Source organism: Drosophila tropicalis, unplaced genomic scaffold (assembly GCF_018151085.1).
Source record: "Drosophila tropicalis isolate 14030-0801.00 unplaced genomic scaffold, ASM1815108v1 contig_593, whole genome shotgun sequence".
NCBI classification, from domain to species: domain Eukaryota; kingdom Metazoa; phylum Arthropoda; class Insecta; order Diptera; family Drosophilidae; genus Drosophila; species Drosophila tropicalis.
This window is the reverse complement of record NW_027173070.1, coordinates 19,468,639-19,494,702: the sequence shown is the minus strand read 5'-3', so window position 1 is coordinate 19,494,702 and position 26,064 is coordinate 19,468,639. Positions and strand designations below refer to the sequence as shown.

The 26,064-nt window shown below is 33.3% G+C and overlaps 7 protein-coding genes across 9 annotated transcripts; 4 read left to right on the top strand and 3 right to left on the bottom strand.

Moving 5' to 3' along the window:
- Nucleotides 1–179: 179 nt before the first annotated feature.
- Nucleotides 180–2,649, bottom strand: Rap2l (Ras-associated protein 2-like). Its single transcript, XM_068289935.1, has 4 exons — nt 2,124–2,649; nt 700–837; nt 464–581; nt 180–404 (listed from the first exon to the last, which is right to left on the bottom strand). Exons 1-4 carry the CDS (start codon nt 2,256–2,258, stop codon nt 247–249), a joined length of 549 nt encoding a protein of 182 aa, XP_068146036.1. The 5' UTR covers nt 2,259–2,649; the 3' UTR covers nt 180–246.
- A 1,475-nt stretch (nt 2,650–4,124) lies between these two features.
- Nucleotides 4,125–4,786, top strand: RpL39 (ribosomal protein L39). Its single transcript, XM_068288647.1, has 3 exons — nt 4,125–4,180; nt 4,268–4,371; nt 4,651–4,786. Exons 1-3 carry the CDS (start codon nt 4,178–4,180, stop codon nt 4,697–4,699), a joined length of 156 nt encoding a protein of 51 aa, XP_068144748.1. The 5' UTR covers nt 4,125–4,177; the 3' UTR covers nt 4,700–4,786.
- A 684-nt stretch (nt 4,787–5,470) lies between these two features.
- RpL12 (ribosomal protein L12) lies at nt 5,471–6,798 on the bottom strand. 2 transcript variants are annotated; one of them, XM_068288645.1, is made up of 5 exons: nt 6,711–6,798; nt 6,587–6,648; nt 6,392–6,465; nt 6,146–6,326; nt 5,471–5,744 (listed from the first exon to the last, which is right to left on the bottom strand). In XM_068288645.1, exons 2-5 carry the CDS (start codon nt 6,621–6,623, stop codon nt 5,539–5,541), a joined length of 498 nt encoding a protein of 165 aa, XP_068144746.1. In that variant the 5' UTR covers nt 6,624–6,648; nt 6,711–6,798; the 3' UTR covers nt 5,471–5,538. The 2 variants fall into 2 exon arrangements, with proteins under 2 accessions (XP_068144746.1, XP_068144747.1); XM_068288646.1 differs by lacking the exon at nt 6,711–6,798.
- Nucleotides 6,799–10,694: 3,896 nt separating this feature from the next.
- Mlp60A (Muscle LIM protein at 60A) lies at nt 10,695–15,431 on the top strand. Its single transcript, XM_068288717.1, has 9 exons — nt 10,695–10,829; nt 11,100–11,222; nt 11,388–11,547; nt 13,304–13,406; nt 13,765–13,861; nt 13,922–14,018; nt 14,114–14,410; nt 14,482–14,802; nt 14,868–15,431. The coding sequence occupies exons 2-9, from the start codon at nt 11,108–11,110 to the stop codon at nt 15,136–15,138; spliced, it is 1,461 nt and encodes a 486-aa protein (XP_068144818.1). The 5' UTR covers nt 10,695–10,829; nt 11,100–11,107; the 3' UTR covers nt 15,139–15,431.
- Nucleotides 15,432–15,519: 88 nt separating this feature from the next.
- On the top strand, nt 15,520–15,916 carry LOC137577924 (MICOS complex subunit Mic10). Its single transcript, XM_068291519.1, has one exon. The coding sequence runs from the start codon at nt 15,574–15,576 to the stop codon at nt 15,790–15,792; it is 219 nt and encodes a 72-aa protein (XP_068147620.1). The 5' UTR covers nt 15,520–15,573; the 3' UTR covers nt 15,793–15,916.
- A 524-nt stretch (nt 15,917–16,440) lies between these two features.
- LOC137576920 (pyrethroid hydrolase Ces2a) lies at nt 16,441–18,406 on the top strand. The gene is made up of 2 exons (XM_068290260.1): nt 16,441–16,868; nt 16,941–18,406. Exons 1-2 carry the CDS (start codon nt 16,457–16,459, stop codon nt 18,341–18,343), a joined length of 1,815 nt encoding a protein of 604 aa, XP_068146361.1. The 5' UTR covers nt 16,441–16,456; the 3' UTR covers nt 18,344–18,406.
- A 390-nt stretch (nt 18,407–18,796) lies between these two features.
- On the bottom strand, nt 18,797–23,762 carry LOC137576157 (mucin-3A). 2 transcript variants are annotated; one of them, XM_068289084.1, is made up of 6 exons: nt 23,747–23,762; nt 22,357–22,438; nt 21,717–21,830; nt 20,784–21,465; nt 20,210–20,708; nt 18,797–20,129 (listed from the first exon to the last, which is right to left on the bottom strand). In XM_068289084.1, exons 2-6 carry the CDS (start codon nt 22,394–22,396, stop codon nt 19,032–19,034), a joined length of 2,433 nt encoding a protein of 810 aa, XP_068145185.1. In that variant the 5' UTR covers nt 22,397–22,438; nt 23,747–23,762; the 3' UTR covers nt 18,797–19,031. The 2 variants fall into 2 exon arrangements, with proteins under 2 accessions (XP_068145185.1, XP_068145184.1); XM_068289083.1 differs by lacking the exon at nt 23,747–23,762 and adding an exon at nt 23,480–23,597.
- Nucleotides 23,763–26,064: the final 2,302 nt, after the last annotated feature.

Sequence of the window (26,064 nt, the reverse complement as noted above, 5' to 3'; positions counted from 1 at the left end):
GCTATGTAAAAAACGTCAATATTTTTGCTATGTATTTTTTGAATTTAGTCAAGTAATTTATTGTATCTATAATAAAAATACTGATATCTGTTTACCCCATTTTAAATAACAAAATAGTTGCTGTACTGTATCGGGAAAGAAAATGTATTGAAGTTATTGAGCAATAAGAACTCTAAGAATTTTGTTATCTATTAAATATTAGTTATTTTATTTTTAACTATAATAATCTTACAATTTTACAAATTTCTATAAAAGCGTACAACAACAGTAATTCTTTTTCTGACGTTTTTCTTGCGTTAAATTCATCTCCCGAACAATGGTTGCAAATACTTCATTGACGTTTATCCGATCTTTAGCTGATGCTTCAATAAATGGACATTCCCACAGATTGGCCAAAGCATTTCCTGTAATTAGAATAGAATAAGTATTTCAATATATTGAAGTAAACTAAACTAAAACTTACCTTCAGCGGTGGACACCTCTCTTTGGCAATCCAAATCAAATTTATTCGCGACTAGTAGTATTGGTGCTGGTTGACTTCCTTTAACGCGAGTAATCACATTTTTCATACTAGAAATATCCTGTGAACAAAAGAAGAAGTTCATTTAAAACAAATGCTAAGAGCGAGCCCATGATTTATACCAAAGCTTTAATAGTATAAAACTAATCGTAGATTCTTCTTTTTTATTATCAATATACCTGAAATGTTTGATGGTTCGTGAGTGAATACATTACAATGAACCCATGTCCATTTTTAATATAGAGATCCCTCATGGAAGCAAACTGCTCTGTTCCGGCTGTGTCCAATATTTCCAACACGCAAGGGGAGCTGTCCACCTATTAAAATAAGCAAATAAATAATTAATATATCTTAAATTCAATATTAGGTATATACGGCATAACTATAACAAAATATAACTGTAGCATAACATTCGAACCAATTTAAGAAAATGGTTTAGACTTTTTAAAACTGTAAACATACTGTTTATTAATTTTGGGTAACATTAACGGAAAGGGAAGACCATATATGTAAGAATATATCCTACACATCATGAGTGAAATTTAATATCTTTATTTCCACATTTTCAGGGGATGAAAAAACAGTTTGGTGCAAATTGTCCAATGTTGAAAAAACAAATCAAATAAAGCAGGCGTAATGGCAGTCCTGATGAAACTTTTGTACACTTTTCAGACAATATCAACATGTATACATATTTTATTTTTATAATGGGAAAGAGTTACCGAATTCTTATTACTTTTGACAATAATTTATCAGTACAATAAAATCATAATGATTATACTATTTAAAATATCCCGCATAAAAACACTTTTTTATACTTAGGAGTAAAAAACATTATAACTAGTGATTCACTTAAATTTGCCTTATTTAAACGTAAACGAAATTAATCTCACTAATCTGATAATTAATGAGTCCTTATAAAGGAGAGTACCCGGCCGTAAAAATGATGTATGTACATATGTATATGTACATATGTATGTATGTAGCAAATCATCCCTAGAATTGCCGCAAACAGTAAACAATATTTTCTGTTGCTGTCGAACATTTTCAAACGGCCGGAAGATGGAACACGGAATGAAACGTAAAAAGGAATTATAGGGAAACAAGGAGCAACAAATGAAACCAATTTGCAGTCATATCAATGACACATACATACGCAAAAATGCATATACATACAAATGTATATGTATTTTTTTAAAGTCTATTTAATTTGTGTGTGTGTTTTTATCTACATTTTTCGATTAAGTCTGTAAAAACATATGTTCATATTTTCATACATATTTACGCATATACATATGTATGTATATGTGTGATATGTTGAATACATACATACATACATACAAATGGATCATATACCTACATACATATGCACATAGATACACACACATACATATGAACGAATTTTTACATATATTGTTATATATGTGTGTAAATATATACATACATCTCCACACATGCGACGTACTTATAAATATACGCATAACATATAAATACAAAAGTAAATGAATATGTACATATGTATGTATGGAAACACATGCACACTCATCTTTACTTCCATACAATATACATACATACATATGTATGTAAGTTTGAATTTACATACCTCTATTTCTTTCCGATAGAAGTCCTCAATGGTTGGGTCATACTTTTCAATAAAGCATCCCGAAACAAATTGAACAGTGAGGGCTGATTTTCCCACTCCGCCAGATCCAAGCACTACAACTTTGAATTCACGCATATTTAAAGCAACTTGTTATATTGTGCGATGCGTATAATTAGAATGCAAATATGTGTATATTTGGGTGTTGTATGTACGAGTCTATATTTCACACTCTATGCACGTATAAATGTACGTACATATGTAAATTACTTCAATTAAAAAAAAGAGTTTACATAGCAAAATATTGCATACATATAACTAATTGCATTGTGCTATAATGCATGTATATGTATGTTTGTTCATATTTGTGTAGAAAAATTTGTATATCGACAACACAAACACTATCCTATTGCACTACTTTGACACCAGACTTATATTTTCAGCTTATTTAAGAAATATTTTAGAATAAAATATAATAAAGAAATTATAATTAACTGGACTGGTGACACTGACACTCATTGAAAACGGAACAATGCACGTACATATGTACACAATGGCGTAATGAAACAATGATTTTGAAACACAATTGTTGAGGGTACTACTACACGACGATATGTTTCAAGTGCAACGACGTTTTTGATAAATTGATTTGTGTTCGATTCTCATGGGCGACCATCCACCATTTCTTTTGAAGCCGTACTGAAAGCGACGTTCATAGAATGAAACAAAATTTAAATAAATTTTGCAACACTATGGTCAATCTGCCAGAATGTTTGTTGCAAAGTTTTATTTTGTTAAGTATCGATTTCGTGTGACATATCTGACGGCATAAAATGCAAAAAACTACGTTCATTTGTTTTAAGTTCCAAAACAAAAAATAAACTGAATTGTCTACGTACATAAATGTAAACAATATTTCATATTATTATTATTTTTCTCTTTCGGCTGTTAAAAGATGGTGGATGGTGGGAATCATTATTTCTCATCCACCGTTAATCCCAACCATTCCGTCCAGATGAATTGATTGGCAATCGGACCCTTAATAAATTTGTGAAATAAAAAATAAGTTATCAAATTATTCTATATATTTGCTTGTTAAAGTTAAAATGAAAGACATTGCCAAAACAATTATTCAACAATTTTATAATTGCTGTTAAATCGATCCCATAATATATTTTAAAAAATGTTCTAAGTTACAAGTTAATTAGAGAATTTATCTTAATAGTTGTTTAACATAGCGTTAGCCTAAGCTTCGAAGCCAAGCATTAAATTCGATGAGACACCAAATTTAATGAAATATTTTTTTAAGAGTCATTGTTTTCGTTTAATACATACACATTTTTACCAACTTCATTTGATTGGATCATATGCATTTTTGAGATGTACCTGCCAAATCTCTATACAACAATAGTTTTGATATATTTACACAAAACACTTGTTAAATAAAATTTATTTTTGATAGAAATATACATATAGGGTTGTCTTTTAATAAAATGTGAACACTCACCTGACTACAATTGCATTGCTGTCTTAAATTTATCTAATAAATAATAAACATCAATATAATGTTTGACTATACCACATGTTACATACACCCTTTTTCTGAGTATATTTATAATATCAATGTACAATGTTACAAGTGGATTTATTTTTAAGTTTTTTAAATTATTTTCTAATCTTTAGTTTAAAAAAATTAGAATTTATTTCTTAGAAGGCGTTACAAGTTAGAAGTTTTTATACCCTTTTTCCCCTATACATTCTTGTAAGTCCACTTAAAGTATACTTGGCACTTACACTTTTTATTGCCTAATTGAGATAATTTAGAAACTAATATAATAAAATTATCATTGTAAAATGTATTTTTATTTGCTAAAATACTCATTAGTGTTAAACATTGTTTCATTTTCACTGTTTCAAAAATATAGTTAAGGTGCCAACGGCTTTACGTAAATGTACTGAGGTGCATTTTCAGAGTTATCGGACAATAAAATATCGATTAACCCACCCTCTGAAACTTCTTTCTTTCCGGTGTGGTGCTTCAATTGGATTGCATTAAAATGGTACGTAATCTAACTGTATTTATTAAATCGTTAAAGTTTTTGGCGATATTAATGTTTTCTAATGTGGATGCACTTTTCTTTTAACAGGCCGCACACAAATCGTTCAGAATCAAGCAAAAGTTAGCTAAAAAGCTAAAGCAGAACAGATCTGTCCCTCAGTGGGTTCGCTTGCGTACTGGTAACACAATCAGGTAAGGTTTGATGTTTGTTTTGTGGTTTTGGTTGTTCCTACCAATAAACTGATTTCTCTAAAGCTTTAAACAATTGGAATACAGTTTAGTCAGTGTTATTAAAAACAATTGACAGCTAAAAATATACATATTGTTGAAAGTTTTATTGATTGTGATTGGTACTCCAGCTCTAAAAAGTTCATCAAGCTGTATATTGTGACAAAAAAATACATTCATCTTTACAGACAAATTCTTGAGTTACTATGTGCAAATTTTTATGTGTTATAATTTTATTTTCAGATACAACGCTAAGCGTCGTCACTGGAGGCGCACCAAGTTGAAGTTGTAAGCGGTGGATGAAATCTTTTCCGACATGCTGGTATAAAACTTCCCAAGAATATAAAATAAAAATGTTCTAAAAGTGAAAAAAAAAAAACTTTGTTTTGTTGCAAATTTGTAAGGGCGGAGGGGTTGGATCTTTATAAGATTGATATACAAAAACACCGGTTTAATAAATGTTGATGTCTCCGGCGGTATTTTGGAATCAGTCTATGGCCGAGTGCGTGACAGAGCAGCTCTATGACTAAAGTTTAAAACTCTTTATATTGATTGACATGTGCTCATAACTCCAGGCTAAAATATATGAAGACCCAGCCAGGTCTTGTTGCCCATAGCTGTCTTGAGGGGTAACCAAAATATCAAGGACCACAAAATTAGCATAAACTTTAAATCCTTTTGAAGGCTGGAGCCACCCTTCGTTGACTAATTAAATCTAAACCTTCCAGTTATTGGAAGCTAAAACATTACTCAGAAGATTAAATTACTGTCATGATTTTAAAAATCAAGCTTAGGAAAGAAATTAAAGCAATTATCCGTTTTGGCTTCCTAAAAAACCTTTGCTGCTAGCAACAAAATATTCATCTATTTTAAGCTTAAAGTAAATAGTTTCATGTAAGTCATCGCAGTTCATCCTCGGCGTTATCCACAGATAAAATAATATTTTAACTAGTGGAAGCAAACATATTTAGTGCACAATCAAATGTTGTCTAAAAACGTCTATCACAAAAATATATTTGTTTTCCTGTCCAAACCAACCAAAAGTATTTAATTTTAATGTCAATGACGGTTTAATTACGGGCTGCAACACGTATTATTTATTAACTGTGTATCAAAATAATCTATCGCAGATTATTCTGCCGGGACTTCAAGAGCGCCATTGTTGATGTCATCAATAACATCATGAGGATGTTTTCCATCAACAGTGCAACCAACACTTTGAGCAGTACCCAAGACTTCTTTGCAGGTTCCCTTCAATTCACGGGCCATAGATCTAGGTCTGATAGTTCTCGCAATAGCCAGAATGTCTTCGAAGCCGATGTTGCCACTGTGTTTAACTGCAATCGGAAAAAAATAATGATTATAATATTGTTTTTAGGATGTATTTAAAGCTTAAATCTCTTCAGTGCTGCTTTATTCAAGTTCGAGACTATAATAATTATATACATAAATCATATAAACAAACAAATGCCGGTTGTGGGTTATACCCATGGATAGCACACAGCACCCAAGGGCTGAACACAAACAGTATTTTTTACAAATATAACATTGATTTGAACACTTTTTCTAGCTATCGCTTTCATAAACCATGTCACCACCAATATACATATGTATATAATGGGTTTACATGTTGTTTTTGTTTAACGTCTTGCCAGCTCGCTAGTATCAAGAAACCTAACACGTCTATGAACTCCTAACCATTGAATAAACACACTGACGTTGTAAATCGAATACTCACTGTTCTTCTGCTTCTTTCTGTCACGTGGGGGTTCCTTCAGAGCCCTGATAATGAGGGATGCGGCCGAAGGGACAACAGAGATAGCAGCTTGTCTGTTTTGGATGGTCAGACAAACGGTGATCTTCAAACCCTTCCAGTCGCCAGTTGCCTTGGCAATATCATCTCCAATTTTCTTGGGCGACTAAAACAAACAATATTTTCGTCAATATACAATTAACTTTATAAAACATTATAATTTATACTTACCAGACCAAGGGGACCAATTTTTGGGGCCAGCGATGAAGTCGCTCCTACCTCTCCACCCACGCAACGCAGGTAAACTGAAAATCAAATATTGGATTGTTATTTACATTGAAAACACAATAGAGGCATCTTTGCACATACAAATTTATATGCAACATAATACTCTCAAATAATAAGGTACAGAACAATAAAACATACCTAATTTTACTTCCGTTGGATCGAATTTAGGAGGCATGGTTGAATTCTGATTGAATAGGCCACTGAAATATAAAGATTGCTTATAAATTCCATGATTACCAGCAGTCAAAATTTAATACCGTACCGAACCGCCAAATGACAGACGGAAAAAGAAAGAAGAAGGCAAATATCAACTTCCGTTAACGTAAATGTACTACGTAACGTAATACAAACCATCGGCAACTGTAATATTTTATTCTGAAAGAACGGGACGAAGGAATGGAACATAATGAGATAAATGTTGCACTGGGGTTATAATTTAATATGATACCAGAAAAAATAAAATCAGCATTGAGCCATTAAAAAGAGTTACTCGCCCGCTGAAAGAAAGATATATGGTTACTCTGGCAGTCTTTTAAGAATACTATTATTGAAGCTGAATTAATTATTAAACTAAACAAAATTCAATTCAGCGATTCAACAATTCAAATCTATATTGGTATAAATTATAAAGGGTTCGTAAAATGTCTATATACATAGATATCTCTTCTTTTTGCAATTAAGTTACTATGCAATATATTTATTAACATTTACATAAGTACATATATATGTACATATGTATTTTTGTCAAAAGCTTACAAAATTTGAGTTTATTTAAGGCGTTAAAATCTTCACCAACTGATAAACAGTTGGAACGAACCGTAACGCTGTTGACAGTTTTAATTTGTTTAATTTTAATTTATTTTTGCCTTAGACAAAAAATTAGAGTATTTAAAGCTAAATCATTGTCTTTCATTCAGAAAGTGCAAATCTGTTAGCACAGTCCAGAATGCTTCCACATTTACGCTTTAAATGCTAACCATAAAAAGCTGTGTAGATTATTTTGGGTTCAGAAACGGAATATATGATACACTCAAAAAATACCCGAAACTAAAAATAGCACCACCTGTTAAATATGGTGCTAAGAGAAACTATGTTTTACTAGCTTAAAAAAACTTTTTAACTTCTTGCAGTCGGTCTAGATCCCTCGGATTTTCAAAACTTATTCCAGTTTTTAAGGCAATGCCGTAGCATACCGACTTGACACGAAATTGTTTTGGTTAAAAAGAATTTATATTGCCCTTGCAAATAACGTAAAATTTTTAACGTATTCCGAAATTTTAAATACGACTCCATTTTTCTACGTAGTTCTTTACACAATTTAAATTGTGATCCTTTTTTGAGATTGGTTTTTGTTTATTGAAAGTGTAGTGCTCTGATGAAAAAACCAGCTTGAAGTTGAAATAAGAAAGAAGCTAACTTCGGGTGTGCCGAAAGACTGCCCTTGCAGTCTTTGGTCATAATATTTTAACGTGGCAGCGCTGCCAGCATCATTTAAGCAGAGCCCATTTATATTGACTGTAACTTGTGTTCTATTCATCCGATCTTATGTTTTATATAAAAAGCTATCGTATTAGTCAATTTTATAGAGATAATCCCACTTCTTCACCTAGTTTTCCTTTATAACTATATATTTGATATAGTGGACCGATCATACTTTATCTTACCCGGGTTATAAGTACAAACCTCAAATAGCAAGTTTAATCCCAATAGCTCTAAAGGTGGCGGCGGGAAGTTTTTTCTCTATATCGACTCAGCTTTTCATGCTGTTCCAGAATATATACATATATCTGCTTTACAAACACCTGACCAATTTGATGATACTCTCTGCAGAGGTATTAAAAGTAATGCACTCGCGCATAGTTCAATTTAACTTTTCCAATATTAGTTGTCGCCGGTGTCATTCACCAGTATGGGAATGGCGTCCTGTGTAGGTGGTCAGTAGCTTATATCACATTGAAGCTTGCGAAATTCCTTGTTTAGCGGGAAGGCAATTATACTTTCTAATGGGTAATAAGATTTGTCATAGTATTAATCTGAGCAAAATATATAAAATTTGAAGATTCTCCAGCTTTCAGAAAAATCTCTGATCTGTCATGGACCTAAAAATTTATGTTTTTTCTAGCTTTCAGAAATATTGAAAAGCATAACATATAAGCAAAATAAACGATTTTTAGAATGGGACTAAAGATTTTTAAGTTACAAATAAATATTTAACATTTGCAAAGGCCTGTCATATTATAATATTTAAAAAAAATTATCCATTTAACACTTGCCGATATCTGTAAGCTTTCAATATTTTATGTTACGTTAGTCAAGTAAAAGGACGGCCTAATATTTATGTGTACATACATATATACATACATACATACATACATATGTATATACGTACAGATGCACAAAAAGTACACAGGAAGAATGATCTTAAGACTTTTAAAACATCGTCTAACGAATTTGATAAAAAAATATCAAAGAAGTGAAATTCGGCTATGCCGAAGTTTATATACCCTTGCAGTCCTTGACAATAATAATTTCACATGTTCAAAATTTGTTTTCTGCAACTCAATTCATTAATATACAAACAAAACAATTTTACTCTTCATACTATGTACAATTTGTTCTTCTTCTTCCCTCATTCCCTAAGCAAAGCAACGCACGCATACACACTGTGTGTGTATGCATGTGCTCTGTTGATTTGATGATGACGTAGTAGGCAGCAAGCAGAGCTGCCGGCAGCGATTGAACCGATTTATATAGACTGTAACTTGTGTTCTATTTATCCGATCAGGGTCAAATTTTGGGATCTGAGATTTTATATCAAATTCTATTATATTGGTAAATTTCATGGGGATACTCCAATTTTTGCAAAAATTTTTGTTCCAGAGTTATATGATATAGTAGTCCGATCCCAAAGATTTTCATACTTTATCTCACCCGGGTAAAAAAAAGCTCCCAAAAAAAATTTTATCCCGATAGCTCTTAAGATGGCTGAGTAAAACGCGTACGCACCGACGGACAGACGGTCAGACGGACAGACGGACATGGCTTTATCGACTTAGCTTCTCATGCTGATCAAGAGTATATATACTTTATGGGGTCGGAAACGTCTCCTTCTGTGCGTTACAAACATCTGACCAATTTTATAATACCCTCTGCAAGGGTATAAAAACTTGTGTTTTCCCTAAAAAGGTATATTTCTTTACTATGGGATCAGTTACGATTTCAAATAAATTTCGAGGGGCACCCTAATGCAGATATTAATCTGCCTACCTACATTTGTATCTACATATACAAATCTGGGTTTCAAATGGGTACATAACCGGTTATAATATATACTAAAACTGGTTTTCAGTCTTTTGGAGTCGTAGCACAAAAGCGCAGCAATGTTTAGATGGAGTGTTGAAAATATGTAACATTAATTTTGCATACATACAATAAACATTTATGGATCTCTATTCATCAGTTAAATTTTAAAATTTTTAATTTTGGATAGGGTTATCTTGTTTCATGCTCCATCGTTTTATGATGTATTTAAATTCGCGTATAAATGTACATATTTACATATGTATGTTTTTACATTCATAATTAGGTACGATATTGAAAGCATATGCACATCGTAAATATATTTAAATTAGGGTGGACAAATAAACGAAAATAAATTATACAAATTTAATCAATTAAGTGTACCTACAAATATGAAAATATAAAGTACTTGTTCTAATGCTATATTTATCTAACTTTTGTTAAAATGCAAAAATCGCTTTTCGAATTTGTTAAAAATTAATTAATTGTTCCCATGCAAGGAGAATATCTCAGCGTTTTTATCTCACACCCACTCAAATCTAGCCTACGTATCTGTGTATACATATGTATGTATGTATGTACATATATTCGGAGATATATACGTATGCACAAATGTGTGCATACATCAGATGTACGTACATACATATATATATATATGTATATACAGATAAACCGAGCCAAATTTAATTGCGGGCGATAAAAATCATGCTGGTGCTATAGAGAAGTAAACGTAACTATATATATGCATATATGTATATGTACATCTGTATACATATAAATAAATATACATATGTACATTAAATTGCATCAACTTATGTATGTATGTAAATACATACATATGTATGTATGTACACATTGATGCTGATTATGCATTAGTCAACGGTATAAAATCTATGCATTGTATGATGAATATTGATATTATATTGTATATTCGGAAAGTGCTGTCTTTATTACGCAAACTGCTTTTCTTAGTTGTGCCGTGTGCATCCACAAATATAGACTACCTGTGTACAGAATCTTTCCAGTCTAGTCCGCGGCATTTCTGACGAACAGGAACTACTTCACAAGAGTACCTCCGAAGGTATGTACATAGCAATACCCATACATACATACAGACGTGAATCGAATCTATATATACAAGCATCCTTATTCTAAATTGTAAATGTGTATACATATGTACATATAAAGTGGATATATAATCAGAAAAATAAATATATATATGTACATATACACATACGTACACAGAAATGTGCGTGCTTCTTGTATACATATATGTATAAATATTTCCGATTACATACATACAATAGATACATAAATGGAATTAAACTAATTTTAGATTATTTTTTTGCAGATACAAACATGCCTTTCGTTCCAGTAGAAACACCAAAGTGTCCCGCGTGCGGAAAGTCGGTGTACGCCGCCGAGGAACGCGTTGCTGGTGGCTACAAATTCCACAAAACTTGCTTCAAGTGCAGTAAGTATTAGAGGAAACAAATGTGTACCATGACCTACATATTTTACATGCATATAATAATATGTATTCAAAATGTACATACATATGTATGTATGTATGTACATCCCGCATCCAAATCTATTTTTACGAACGTGCCCTCCCATTTGCTTTATTGTTACCCTCTAGGTATGTGCAACAAGGCCTTGGACTCCACAAATTGCACAGAGCACGAAAAGGAACTGTTCTGCAAAAACTGCCACGCACGTAAATATGGACCAAAGGGTTACGGTTTCGGTGGTGGCGCTGGTTGCCTATCCATGGACACCGGTGCTCATTTAAACAGAGAGTAAGGATTATTCATAATGCATTTTTTATTTAGAAGTATGCAAGTGTATCTCTGAATCTGGAAATTTTGTTTTTGTATTAAAAACTGTATATTTTATAGTCCTTATATGTGAATTCATTTAAGCGATACCCTTTCTAATTTTTGTATTTATATTAAAAAAAAAAAAAAAAATAAAAAAAACAACACACCAAAACACCAAAAACTCTCCTTGTTTTCATTACATTCATGATTAAAGTTAACAAATTCTTGTCTCCTTCTGTATTAAGCGAGTCCCTTGACTATATGGATTAATATAAATGTACACACATTTTGACACTTTCAGCAACTGATTGTTCCTGAAGTGATCGATTATCTGTTTACCGGGCAACTGTAATGCCATTTGTTACTATATATCTTGGTTCTACAAACATACATAGACATAAAACACACACACACACATACAATTCTCATATATATTATTGATGATGTCCACCCGCCCAGACATTTGTACGTGATATATATGTATATGTATATATCTGTTTGTGTATATGTATCTGTAGTATGTGGCAATGTTATTTTTGTATTTATCTAAGTTAACCACCGACTGCAAATTCGAAATAATAAAATGTATAATAGAACTAAGCAATTAATCATAATTATTTATTCGTTGATCATTAAAACCTGCGACATGTCAAAATTTTTAGGGCAAATGTTATTATGTGTGAACTGTTGCCCCCATATTAAATGAAATTCGAAACGAATTTCGAAATTCATTTTTCATTTGGAAATTGTTTATATTTTCTGAAATGAGGGCATACCCATGGGATCATGCAAGAGAAAATATTTTTGAAAAAGACTACAGCCAAATTTTGAGTTCATCTATCGTCAAGGAATAGTTAGAGTAATTTTGTCAAAATTTCGATATTTATAAGGAATGGAAATTTTTTTAATGAACACTATTTTTGAAACAATCAACTTTTGAGGCTAAAATTGTTTTCGAGCAATCTATTTATTCATATTCTAAGTATATAATTGAATGACTGGTCTAAAAACAAAATATATTTTTGTGCGGAAAGTAAATGAGTCATTGGGTGAAAAAATAGTTTCAACATTATTTTTGTAATTATACACATACAAACACACATACATACATACATATATTGACATCAATAATTCCCCCTAGCAACAGAATTCATATTTATTTCATAAAACATTGTTTTCTATAATATGTAATCATTTAGTATATGTAAATGGAGGTAATTAAATTAAATAAATTATTAAATTTATTGCCTCCAAATTATGTGTTTTTTTTTTTCGGTTCTGACAACATTTAAAAGTTCATAAAGTATTTAACTAATAAATAAAATGTTTTTCCGTCTGAAATAAATGGCAATTTTTAATTTTTGTCCAGACATGTGAATAAAGTAATGTTTGTCTTCATATATGTATGTATATATAGAATTTGTCCCACAAAGAAGGTATCATATCCCAACGTATAATAACTTTGCAAATATCTGGTCAAAATTATTATATATACATATACATAGGAATATTTATTTGCTGTTGTGTGCTAATAATAATACATGATTAAGCAAACATATTCTGTGAGCAAAATAGGAATTTTGTGATTTGTACGTGTTCTGCAATTATAGATCTAATTATAAAGACTTTGATTATATCAAAATTTTAATCCAATAACCTTAGCTGAGGAACGAACATTAGTTTTGGTGTAATTAATTCAAACTTTTCTATGATATGTATTTAATTTTTGATTTAGAGTTATCATACCTAAAGTTCCATCAAAGGCTCCTGATGGCAAAGGATGTCCTAGGTGTGGTATATACGTTTACGCAGCCGAACAAATGCTGGCAAGGGGCAAGGTAAGCACTCATTAAAGTGTTCAGATATATACGTCTATATGTACACATGTTTATGATATATATAGAGACAGATTTGAGTAGATTGGGTGATTGATAGCAGCTGGAGTTAGTACACCATGCATCCATTAGGGTGATAAATCTCTGTAGGTTTGTGTAAATACCGAATATACTATACGAGCTAAAGCTATTAAAATAGGAACCTAGATTGTTGTAGTAGTAATAAAGGGATTGAGTATATTAATTTGGTCTAAGGAATTTGGAAATAGTTGTTTTCGGTATATTGTATAGGAGTGTGTTTTCGTTATCTTACCTTGGGCTTTATCAATGTCTTAAATATATGCAATACACTATGACTTAGGGTTATCATCGAAGGTGCTTCAAGTGTGTACAATGCAACAAAACGTTGGACTCAACCCTTCATTGTGATGGTCCGGACAAGGACATTTATTGCCGAGGTAAATATGTCTACACATTTGTATTTTATTTCTCCCCGCAAGCGAATATTTAATTTTTAGGTTGTTACGCTCAGAAGTTTGGAGCAAGAGGATATGGACACCTTGGCATGTCATCGTTGGGCTTAATGTCAGATATCAGGGATTCGGAAAGGCAGAGGTAACTAGTTTAACACATCAGAGGATTTAAAAATTCAAATTGTAGTAGATGTACTGATCGAAAATATATATTCTTCCAATGTAATGTTTCTGCAGTGATATGGCTCCAAAAAGCTCTCCAATAAACGTCGAGCAAATACAAGCCCCCAAAGGAGAGGGTTGTCCCAGATGCGGGGGCGTGGTTTTTGCAGCGGAACAAGTCTTGTCCAAAGGTCGACCATGGCACAGAAAATGTTTCAAGTGTCGTGATTGTACCAAAACCCTTGACTCAATCATTGCTTGCGATGGACCGGATAATGAAGTGTATTGCAAAACGTGCTATGGTAAAAAATGGGGACCACATGGCTATGGATTCGCCTGCGGATCTAGTTTTCTACAAACCGATGGCCTAAAGTAGGTATTAGCTTTCCCCATGAAATTCAAGATTTGATGATATGTTTCTGCTAACATTCCTGTAATATTAGCGAAGACAATATTACAGCAGAGCGACCATTTGTGGATCCCGACACCACAACAATAAAAGCACCCGAGGGAGAAGGCTGTCCCCGTTGTGGTGGCGCAGTTTTCGCCGCTGAATTGCAATTGTCCAAAGGAAAGATGTGGCACCAGAAATGTTTCAATTGTGCGAAATGTCATCGTCCTTTGGACTCTGTGCTAGCTTGTGATGGACCAGATGATAATGTTTACTGCAAGTTGTGTTACGCTAAACTATTTGGCCCCAAAGGGTTTGGATATGGACACACCCCAACTTTGGTGTCTACCAATCCGGAGTATACGCCTACCAAGTAAGTCTCTGATTCCATCTAGATATCTTCCCAGGCTTGACTATTCTCATTTCATACTTTTGCAGTCTGAACTGCAAGAATCCTTGTGGTCCTCGTTCTATAAATGGCTGCCCGAGATGTGGATTGGCTGTTTATGCGGCGGAACAAATGAAGAGCAAACTTAACGTTTGGCATAAGATTTGCTTCTTTTGTTCAGAGTGCCGTAGATACTTGGATTCGACCAATTTGAATGATGGACCGGATGGAAACATATATTGTCGCTCCTGTTACGGTAGAAATTATGGTCCTAAAGGCGTTGGCTATGGAATCGGCGCTGGTACATTAACTATGGCTTAGATAAGTGTCCAATATTTTTCAAAGTGCGTAGAAATAACTAAAAGAAACAACGTTTTGTTGGGGCTTCTGTTTTGTGTTTATAGATTTTTCAATTGAAATCTTTTTGTTATAATATATTAAACGTGGTTTAGTCTTTAAATCATATTTTTGTGGGGTCGCAGTCAGATCCATTTATAAAATAATTTAAGAGCGTGACTTAGAAAATCGTTTAAGGCTATAATATAATAATATTCATATATTTTAACTCGAATAAATAATTTTGTTTAAGAGCGTGACATAAAACTAAAAATAAATGTTGTTTCCCTTATGTTTTTTTTAAGGATTCAAATACAGGACCTTCATTTCTGTGCTGAACTTAAAGTATTTAGATTTCACCTAAAACATACAACGTTTTTTTTGTCAAACCTTTTTGAATTAGAATTAAAAATTTTCAAAATGAATTCCTCAAAACAGGAAGAATCTGTTGCTGCTGATAAATGCGCCGCGGACGTTCTGATGAAAGGAGGCAGTGGAATGCTTATTGGTTCGGTAATAACCCTATGTTTCACCCGACCCCGAACCTACCCCATCTGGTTGGGACTGGGATTTGGTATTGGACTGGCTTATGATTGCTGCCAGACTCGATGGAAAGCTCTTAATAGTGATGGACGATGAGGCACCTCAAGGGTCATCAATATAGCGATAGCTAAGCCTTAGGACCTGTTTCGATATTTATGGGTTTCCATATTTCCTTTCGAGTTTGTTATTATAATTAAACGGTCCAATTTAACTAGACAAATTGCATCGAAGATGTTTTTTTTTTCAAACTTATAGAAATATTATCATCTTCAAATATTCTTTGATATTATAAGGAGATATATAATCATAAATTTTGATGATTGATTCTAATTGAATTCGTTTTACTATTTGTGGGGTATTTCTAATTTTTTAGTTTTTTCAACATCGTTTTAAACTTTGAAATACAAACTTCCTAATTACATATTTGTACATTTTTTTGCTCGACTCGAAGGTACTTCAAAATGGATAAATACCAACTGTTGGTAGTGCGAATACTTGAGGCAACTTATATCAGTAAAGAGGCGATTACTGAGCTCTAGAGCTTACACATCTGCATGAGCAAGTGAAATAAATACCCAACTATAACTATGTATGTATTATAAAGAAACCACTGCCATAGTTACAAAATCCTAGCAACAACATTTATTAGCATTTGAACCTTAGCAACCAGAAGGTAGCTTGCATGCGATGGGAATTTAAATACATATTACATATATTGTTTAATTTCTAGCATTAAAGCATGTGAATAAGTTTGCTAAAAATGAAGTGTCTAATGGACTTCTTTATACAGTTTATTTTGCTTTCGTATATTTTTTGCAATTTTTTGTATATATGTGTGCTTGGTGTAGATGCTCCGTTTATACATATTCCGGGTAATGGAATCGTTTCTGGGACATATTTAAAAATGGAACGTGTTAAAAATATCAAAGCTTATCTCGGCATTCGGTATGCACATGCTGCGCGATTTTCGCCACCCGATATTGAGATTACACCGTGGAAGGGAATTTTTAATGCAACATCGTTTGGACCAAGTTGTTGGCAAAAAGGCATGTCTTCCATGAGCCAACATACTGATAAAGTACTAGAAATTATATCAGGCGATAAGACGGTTGATGATGGTTTCAAAAAATACGAAGAGAATTGCTTGTATCTGAATGTGTTTGTACCTGATGGTAAGAACGGTGATGAATCGACTAATTGCTAATAATTATTTCTTTCATTTCCATAAAATAATTAAATTTCAGGATTACCTGAAATAAACGGATATGCGGTTATAGTGTGGATTCATTCGGGAGACTTTTCGGCTGGAAGTCCCATGGATGTGGAGCCATTCCAATTAGTTTTTAAACAAAAAGTTATTGTCGTAACCTTTTCGTATCGCTTGAATATCTTTGGATTCTTTTCGACCGATGACGGCGAGGCTCAGGGTAACTATGGATTAATGGATCAATCAGCGGCATTATATTGGATTAAGAAGAATATTAACTATTTCGGAGGAGACTCCAATCGCATAACATTAATGGGCCATGATGCGGGGGCAATTAGTGTGGGATTGCACATGACGTCGGGAGAGTGGTCAAAGGGAGCTTTCCATAAGGCGATCATAATGTCGGGAAATCCCTTGAATGCGGTTAAATATCCATACGACTATGATAGTGCCCTAGATCAAATATCGAGCATTTTTGGATGCCCTCGAAGACCTACATCCATGTTTATGCAGTGCCTGAGGAGAATCGATGCGAAGCGTTTGTCTGATAATCTGCCACTTGTTAACTGGGGTCCAGTTGTTGATTTCGGCTTAAGTAATATTTCGTATCCCTTTATCGAAAATCAGCCCGAAACATTGTTTTCAAAAGGAAATTATCACAAGGTACCTGTAATTATTGGAGTAACTGATATGGAAGAAGTGCTTACGCTCTTCAAAGATAACATCGACTCTGAGATAAGCGCAAATGACTTGAAGGACTTCTTTGGCGATATTGCCATGAATGACATGCACAAAATGGTCAAGAACTATGAATGGTGCTCGAATTATGAGCTTATATCTGATGCAATCAATTTCATGTACTCAGCTGAAACTAATGAGGACCAAGGAGTTACCAATTCACATCTTATCAATGCACATAATGAGAAATTCTATACAACACCCATGCAAATATTCGCCGATATAGTCAGCAAGGATCAGCACGTTTATAGTTATATATTCAAGTTCAAATCGAAGGCACTCTATCAAAAGATACCAAATTGGGTGGGAGTGCCCAAATATTTTGATCAAGTATTTGTCTGGGGTACTCCATATATGAATAATGTTATTGATTGGAAATCGACCGATAAGAAAATTGCCGATATCATTATGACTTTGTGGGCGAATTTTGCCAAATTTTCGAATCCTACCAAAGCAAATGTGTATGTTAAATGGAATGCCGTGAGTCAAGATAATTTCTCTGTTCTTCAAATCGATGAGAATTTCAATACAGAAAATCTATCAAACAATCAGAGAGTACGATTTTGGAAATTATTGTATCCGAAAATAATTGATTTCTCTGCTGATTGCTGCAATTCAACAAATTTGGGATCTTCCTTAACATTGGCAAACATATTCAAAATGTATTTTTCAATTGTATTTATCATATGGATATTACTATAAATATGAAAGAATTTTTTTTTTTTTGATTGTTTGTTCAATGAGTAAATAAAAATATACCTAATACCTGTACCTTCATATGTATGTGTAGATATAAATCTGTTTAGTTCACTGAATAAATTAACATCAAGAGCCTTTCCGGTAGTTAAGGCAGGTTGGAATCACATTTAAACGCCCCAAAACGTAATTTTGTCACAACACGATGTCGGTTGGTACGAGATATTTATAGACGACTGTTAGGGGTTATATACACATGTGTATAATGAGGTTTGTGTCACCCACTCAATTTGCCTTTTGCCACCTGATACTTGACCTTATTATTACTTTCTTTCTGTTTACTTTTGTTATAGAAAGTGGGAAGTGTAAGAGTCCTTTGCCACCTTATATTGATTCAAGTTAGATATTTTATTTTATAATACCAAAGGATTTTATTGGAAACAAATTAAAATTCTAAAATTTATATTCTAGACGTTATTTATTTACAATCAACATCATTTACAAAAATTGTGAAAATGTTTGGGTTAGTGTTATCCTAGTTTTGATACATTTGAATGCCCATTTGAGTAATTTCCAGGATTTCGTATAATTGCACAAACAAAAAGTGGTGAATCGAGGTGCCTTTGCTTAAAGAGTAAGAGAGTGAAAGGTATGCGATAATAATAATAGTAAGTAATATGAAATTATTAACGTATTAGCCAACATAAGCGAATGGTGGATATGGGGGAGGATAATAATTGGGGAATCCGGATCCGGAGTGCTGCATTGGCACTGTAGCCGTAATGATCTTTGTCACTGATGTCGGAACAATTCCAGTTGAGTAAATTGTGGTGTAGGCGGTCCTAGCTCCAAACGTTAACTTTAGAATCTTGCTGCCCGTTTCCGTTACGGTTGTCTGTACGATTTCAGTTGATGTAATCAACTGTTGCTGCGGAATGGGCAATAGGGGATTGTAGAATGGGTTTATCGAAAATGGATATTGTGATGTTGGCAACGATGGTAAGGCCACTGTGGAGACTTCTGTAACATATTCGGTTTTCTCAACGACTCCCACGGATTTCGATAATGTCCTCAATATCGTGTCTGAGCCTCGAACAAGTGGGACTACATGGGACTCCCAAAGAGTTTCGAGTTTTAAGACCGGACGTGTCAGTGTTTGTACATTATTTGGTTGACTCAGGAAGTTCACCAATGGCAAACTATTCTTGTCAGGGCTAAGAATTGAGTCCTGAACTTGTATGTTGGTCAAGTTGTTAATATTTTTAACATCAACCTTGTTTTTTCCTTTGATTTTATCATCGAATTTATCCAAATTGCCATCGTCACCAAACTCTAGATCCAAATTCAGCTCAGAGCCAGCTTCATCTAAATTGCCTTCAAAGTCTTTGAAATTCTTTGAGGGATTGAAATTATCACCCAATGGTGAAATTGTCTGGGTGACGGTTATAAGGCTGGTATAATCGTAGGTTTGAACCAATGTTACCTCTATGGTTTCATTACTTTTTTCGAAAATAATTGGCAAGATCTGGGTTTTAAGTTTCGTTTGAGTAATCGAAAACGATTCTGTGATTGTTTCCAAAACGGGCGTCTCGAATGTATCGGCCCAATAGAGGGGTTTCAATGTGGTCACACTTCCGTCTAAAGCCTTCTCTCTGCTCTGTGTAGACGATTCCAAGATATTCTCAGTTAAAGGTCCATCTTCTTCGGCGTAAGCTTCTGTGTGGTCGTCCTTAATAACTTTCTCTATGGTCGAGGTAACAGTTATGAATCGAGTTTTCTTGACAACTCCTGCCTGCAAATGAAATGTTTGAAATTGTCTTAGGACTAACAAGGAAGACCCATTTGTATGACTAGGCATGAAGCGTTATTTACCTGGAATATAAAGGGACTTTTAATTGTAGCAATTTCGTAATAAGTGTCAACAAAGTTCTGGGGTGTTGAGATTTCCACATTCAATGTTTGTACAAAGTTCTTAGATTTTACATCCTCATTGTTGTTATTATTGGCCACGGCACCATTCTGAGAACCAGATGCTTCAAGGTCTCGTCCAAGACCAATCACTTTGTTTATTTGATTTTCACTATCCGCATTAATCTCTGCGATTTCGTCCTCCGGTTTAGCCGTATCGTTTTGCGAGGTATTCGATGTTGCTGTAGTATTGGAGGTCTTTCTAATATTAACTTTGGGTTTTGGTGACGACTTATACTGCCATCTTCCAGGACGTCTATTTAGTTTAAATGTACTCTGGCTCGGAGTTGTAGATTCTTCAGCCAAGATTGTTGCAGTTTTTGTACGGAACGAACGACGAGAATTAGTTTCTATTATGGATGGAGTTATTGTAATTTTAGAGTTTTGCGTTGTCTTATGTCGCCTAAAAATGAAATGGAAAGAAATATCAGTTCACCTGTTCGAAAAGTTAAGGTAGATACTAAGACAAAGCATTCACCTTTTCCCCTTGTTGCGTGAAGACTTTCTAGAGCTTGTCCTTGGTTTCTCTGCTGCTTCTCGGTTATTCTGTGAACTCTTTCGATGCGTTTTGGTAAAACCGTGTATTTGTGAGGAAGTTTCTTTAATTGATCTGTTCGGTTGAATGGAAGGCGTTACAGTTTTCGTTACTCGGTTGGCATTCGACGGGCGCACTTTGCTCTTTCTTTCCGGATTAGTTACGGAAGCCGATTGAAGAACTTGCGCATACTTTCCGGATATATATGTTCCCAACACGCTCGTTTCTCGTACCGTGGGCAATCCATTACTTGTATATACTTCACTTATTTTAGTTATGAACCCTGTTGGATGACCATGGCTATTATCTCTTTTGGAGAGGAAATTCCTCTGCCGATCGGGATCGGCCTTGGATTTTAGATTGATTACACGATACGTTTCTTCGGCATATTCTTCGGGCTGGCGTGAGAGTAGATCATACTCTGGGATATTCACAAAGGTTTCGATTGGCGAACTTGATATGCTGACATTTTGAAACTTTGATGAAAATGTCTTCGGTTGATTGTTGATTAGATTTGAATTAAGAGGCGTGGGCTTAATACCATCTTTGTCTTTATCTTTTTTATTCGGATGTGGTTTTGTTTCAATTATATTTAAATGATTACTGCTTTTGTTAGCGTTAAGTTCTGCAAAGTACACATTACATTAGGCCATTATTTTTGTGTTTCTTGTAATGAAATGCGGAAATAATTATGACTACTAATACTATATAGCAATTCCCCGATATTACTCAAACTTGACTTAATTAATTTTAATTTATAATGGATCGTGCTATTTAAAAAAAAAAAAAAAACAACCAACTTAAATGTTTATGGCAAAACTATTAAAAGACTATTAAAACATATTAAGCAATTAATTGGATTTAATAGCCACTTACCAAGTTGAGGAGAACTTTGAGGGGAGAACACCATTACAGTGTTCCCGATTGTTGTTGTAAAATCCAGGAATCCATAGACGGTTTGAGTCAATAAGGCAGGTTCACCACAAAAAGCTGATAAAATAGGAATCCATGTTATGTAAATGTGATATTATTTATATTAAAGCTGATTTTGCTTGTACTTTATTTGTGTAAAAATGATTTTGGTGTAAAATATTTGAAACATTTCCAACTACAGTGTCAATTATATAGCACAGGCTTGTATTCATATTTCGTATTGAGCTGGATCGGATAAATATATCACATACTTCTTTTAAATTGAATTATATTTAAAGCACTTTTAAAAACTTTAAAGTCCTTTTAACAAAATTTGGTCAAAAAGGTTTGTTAAATTGAATACGAAGTTCATTCTGGTTCTTTTTCGAAAGAAGCGATCACTAGAGACTAAGGGAATATTTTAATTAATTTTTTTTAACCAGTTTATTAATTAAAACTATTTATAATATTAATTCAAATAATAAGCTAAGTATAGCTCTGCCAAATTCCTTAAAAATGTATAGTTTGTCCCTTTAACACTTTTAGGTAACACTTTTTTGTATTAGTTATTATTTGTTTTAATTTTAAATTTAAATTTACTTACCACTTTTGAGAAGAATAAAAGTTAACAGATATCGCAACATGTTTCAAGCAAAAAATCCAGAAAATATGTGAATTTATTTACACTAAAATGGTAAAGGTTGTAACAAAATGAATATTTTGTTGATATTTTTTTTGTTTTGACATTTTAATTTATAATAATTTAAGTCTTATGGGAAATCATGAAATCTCTTTGTGTTAATGGAAAAAAACTCTTATATCTGAATTGAATAAAGAAACAGGAAGGAATTTCAAAAGAGCATACAAACTTCGATCCGGAAGTTCAATTATACTCCAATTGAAAACTAAGTCCAATTGTTTTACCCTCGTTAGTAATAAATACACCCACACACACACACACACATACACATATTTGTGTATGGTTAAAGACCCTATAAAGTCTTTATAATTTTGACCTTCTTTTTGGTATTCATGTTTTCGTACCATATTTGATTAAAATCTTACAATAACAATAAAGCAAAATTTTTTTATTTTTTTTTTTTGCTACCGAATGAAGCAACCATGGAACACTGGCCACTGGGTGGCGCCACTCTGGGTGGAGGGACAGAGATGGCAAGCACCAATTTATTTATGAAGATAGATTTAGATTTCGTGGCATTAAATAAATCCATATCTTTGGTTTTGTATAATGACGTGATTTTTCATTTCAATGTACTTATAAGATATGTAATTGTTATTTCTGTACATCGCAATGTACATACATACATATGTACATCTATGTATGAATGCCATTCACTTTCATACAGGAAACTGGGAGAGGGGGGCGCACAAATAAAATATGTATTTGATAAACTTAGACGCGTTGCACTCTCATTTACCAAGAGAAAATATGTCTTTCACTAATAGCACATACAACATGAAAAAGTGGTCATTGTTTTTTATATTTTTAATATTTTCCAATTGTAGACACATTCACATAATTTGTTGGCACGTTTGCATGTATTTGATGTAATGTTACAGGTATGTAAATTTGTCAAGGTGATTGAAAAGTTTTGTGTGGAGAAATCAACAAAGATTGTCCAATTTTCTCGCTGTTTCGTTGCACGAATTCATTAATTTCAGTTAGTTTTTAATATGAACACAAATTGAAACACTGAGATACATACACAATTGGATAAAATGATTAAAGAAACAGAAACCAAGAAATAAACATGTTAGTTGTCTAATGCAACCAAAGGTGAAGCATTCAAGTACCACAGGTAGAGCTGCACACATGCGCAAGCGTAACAGAAGAACGTAAAAGTGGTCACTGTATGTGTGTCTATGTGTGGATGGCAAAAGCCACTAGGGTTACCCAAGCAATGAAATATTTAACTCATGTCAGCGTCTTGGTTTCTTCACTTTCTCAGACGTTGTAAACTGGTACACCCTACCAAAAGTTGCTCTCTCGCTTAAAGCTGTTGGAGCGGAGTTGGGCAACTTTTCTCGCTCAGCTGCTGGCAGCATTTGAAACAAATGTTGGTAGTAGCAGAGAGAGAGACTAGAGGACTTCAAATACATATATCAGAAAACTCCCAAAAGATCGATAGTTTTAAAAATTGCAACTTATTTGTAATTAATTCTTGCAAATAATGGTTAGAAAATTAATTTAAGTTACAGCATAATTACGTTTGACAGATGTTTTTAAACACGGTTATAAATTTTAGGGTTTAACTTTTTTGAGTCTATTTATTTTTTTTATATAATCTAATTTAAAATGTTATATTACCCTTCGGCCAGTAATGCCCGCAGTAATTAATTAAATGCAATTAAATTTAACATAAATTAAAATTTTTTATTTATATTTTATTTTAAAACCAGAGGGCCGGGGCTAACTTCGACCGCGTCAAAGTTTGTATACCCTTGCAACTTTTTTGGTAGCTCTATCCTTACCTATTAGCCATCAATGTAAAAGAACGTTTTATCTAAAAAGGCTTAAGCTTGAGAAAGAAAGGCCTACAATCATAAGAAATAACGAAGATATTGATCAAAGTCACTGTTTTCCACCGATCGTTCCTATGGGAGCTATATGATATAGTCTTTATCAAATTCGGCACAGTCATTAACATATATATTAAATTAAGAAATGTTTAATTTAAAAGCAATCGCGTTAAAAGTAACGAAGTTATTTACAAAAGTCACTGTTTTCGACCAATCGTTCCTATGGGAGCTATATGATATAGTCACCTGATCTTGATCAAATTTGGCATAGTCGCTTATAGGCGTAGTAAACTCTCTAATATTAAGTTTCACGACAATAGCTCAGAAAATAACGAAGGTATTGAGAAAGTCACTGTTCGTGACTTGGCCGTTTGTATGGGAGCTATATGATATAGTCACCCGATCTTGATCAAATTTGGCATAGTCGTTTATAGGCGTAGTAAACTCTCTAATATTAAGTTTCACGATAATAGCATAGAAAATAACGAAGTTATTGAGAAAAGTCACTGTTCGTGACTTTGGGGTTTGTATGGGAGCTATATGATATAGTGGTCCGATCCGGCTGAATCCGAGATATACAACGCCTGCAGTATATACAAGCCTACGTGCAAAATTTCAGCTCTGTAGCTCTTACGGTCTAGGAGGAGTTTGCGTTGATCCAGACGGACGGACGGACGGACGGACATGGCTAGTTGAACTCGTCTCGTCGTGCTGATCAAGAATATATATACTTTGTATGGTCGGAGATGCTTCGTTCTATGCGTTGCACACTTCTGACCAAAATTAATATACCCTTTTTGCAAGGGTATAAAAACTATGATATCACTTTGGATATTTTCATTGGAAATGATAAAATAATTAAATAATTGGTTATTTTTATTTTATTAGGTTTAATTTTCTAAATTCACGGATAAATATGCCATTTATAATATTTGTAAGTCATTAATACAGAGATCTTAATTTAACATATTGCGTAGGCGGATCTAGGGCAATAAAATGGAGGAAATTTGTCTTTTAAAGTATGCAATAAGCACCCAGGAGTGCGTCTTTTGAAGCCTCAAAAGAACTTTTGGAATGTACTGTGCGTAGATAGCAACCTACGGAGCAAACAGCGTTAAGTCTTTTTAAATTCCAAAACATAAAAAAATTTTATAAATCTGTTGAAGATAATGAATATTATAATGCATATTGCATACTTTAGGGGACGAATTTTCCATATTTTAAAGCCCTAGATCTGCCTATGTATGTATATTGTCGTTTCGAAATTAAAAAAATATTTATGAATTATCTCAATTCGTATTGTAAATAATTTTATGAAAAATCATTGAAATATAAAAATTATATTCCAGGTATTACAAATCCATTAGTATTCCGGGTCTATTTTTTAAAAATTTAAATAGTTTTTATTTTCTGCTAAAAGTTTTGATTACTTTGATGAAACCAAATATAGATGGGACTTAAACCTTAGAGACTCTATCGGTCTATAGGGGGAGAGCAGGTGACTGCCGATACGATTTTGAACTCCGTAACTGGTTTATCTTTGGCTCGTGATTCCACAACTAACCCGGCCTAGATCCATGCCTAAGGCGAAAAATATTTAGATGATTCCGCAACAAAAAATTGTGTTGTCTGAACTTATCTGTTTAAACTAAAGTTAAATTATGTATATTTCTTTCAAGTTATCTTTTTTGATGTAAGACTCAACTAACTTGGTAGCGACTTTGTGAAAATGATAATTGTGATTTCTGAAAAGTGGGTTACTCTTACATAA

What these genes read in the sequence shown, in the direction of transcription:
- RpL12 (XM_068288645.1), bottom strand. Translation starts at nt 6,623, where the DNA reads ATGCCTCCTAAATTCGATCCAACGGAAGTAAAATTAG. An exon ending in AAATTGGTCCCCTTGGTCTG is followed by an intron (nt 6,327 to 6,391) that starts GTAAGTATAAAT and finishes TGTTTGTTTTAG; the next exon opens with TCGCCCAAGAAAATTGGAGA. An exon ending in CAGAAAGAAGCAGAAGAACA is followed by an intron (nt 5,745 to 6,145) that starts GTGAGTATTCGA and finishes TTCCGATTGCAG; the next exon opens with TTAAACACAGTGGCAACATC.
- RpL39 (XM_068288647.1), top strand. An exon ending in CGTACTGGTAACACAATCAG is followed by an intron (nt 4,372 to 4,650) that starts GTAAGGTTTGAT and finishes TTTTATTTTCAG; the next exon opens with ATACAACGCTAAGCGTCGTC.
- Rap2l (XM_068289935.1), bottom strand. Translation starts at nt 2,258, where the DNA reads ATGCGTGAATTCAAAGTTGTAGTGCTTGGATCTGGCGGAGTGGGAAAA. An exon ending in CGAACCATCAAACATTTCAG is followed by an intron (nt 582 to 699) that starts GTATATTGATAA and finishes TTTTGTTCACAG; the next exon opens with GATATTTCTAGTATGAAAAA. An exon ending in AGAGGTGTCCACCGCTGAAG is followed by an intron (nt 405 to 463) that starts GTAAGTTTTAGT and finishes TTCTAATTACAG; the next exon opens with GAAATGCTTTGGCCAATCTG.
- LOC137576920 (XM_068290260.1), top strand. Translation starts at nt 16,457, where the DNA reads ATGAAGTGTCTAATGGACTTCTTTATACAGTTTATTTTGCTTTCGTAT. An exon ending in GAATGTGTTTGTACCTGATG is followed by an intron (nt 16,869 to 16,940) that starts GTAAGAACGGTG and finishes ATTAAATTTCAG; the next exon opens with GATTACCTGAAATAAACGGA.
- LOC137576157 (XM_068289084.1), bottom strand. Translation starts at nt 22,396, where the DNA reads ATGTTGCGATATCTGTTAACTTTTATTCTTCTCAAAAGTG. An exon ending in TTTTATTCTTCTCAAAAGTG is followed by an intron (nt 21,831 to 22,356) that starts GTAAGTAAATTT and finishes CTATTTTATCAG; the next exon opens with CTTTTTGTGGTGAACCTGCC. An exon ending in TCACGCAACAAGGGGAAAAG is followed by an intron (nt 20,709 to 20,783) that starts GTGAATGCTTTG and finishes TTTCATTTTTAG; the next exon opens with GCGACATAAGACAACGCAAA.
- Mlp60A (XM_068288717.1), top strand. Translation starts at nt 11,108, where the DNA reads ATGCCTTTCGTTCCAGTAGAAACACCAAAGTGTCCCGCGTGCGGAAAG. An exon ending in CAAGGACATTTATTGCCGAG is followed by an intron (nt 13,862 to 13,921) that starts GTAAATATGTCT and finishes TTTAATTTTTAG; the next exon opens with GTTGTTACGCTCAGAAGTTT. An exon ending in AGGGATTCGGAAAGGCAGAG is followed by an intron (nt 14,019 to 14,113) that starts GTAACTAGTTTA and finishes ATGTTTCTGCAG; the next exon opens with TGATATGGCTCCAAAAAGCT.
- LOC137577924 (XM_068291519.1), top strand. Translation starts at nt 15,574, where the DNA reads ATGAATTCCTCAAAACAGGAAGAATCTGTTGCTGCTGATAAATGCGCC.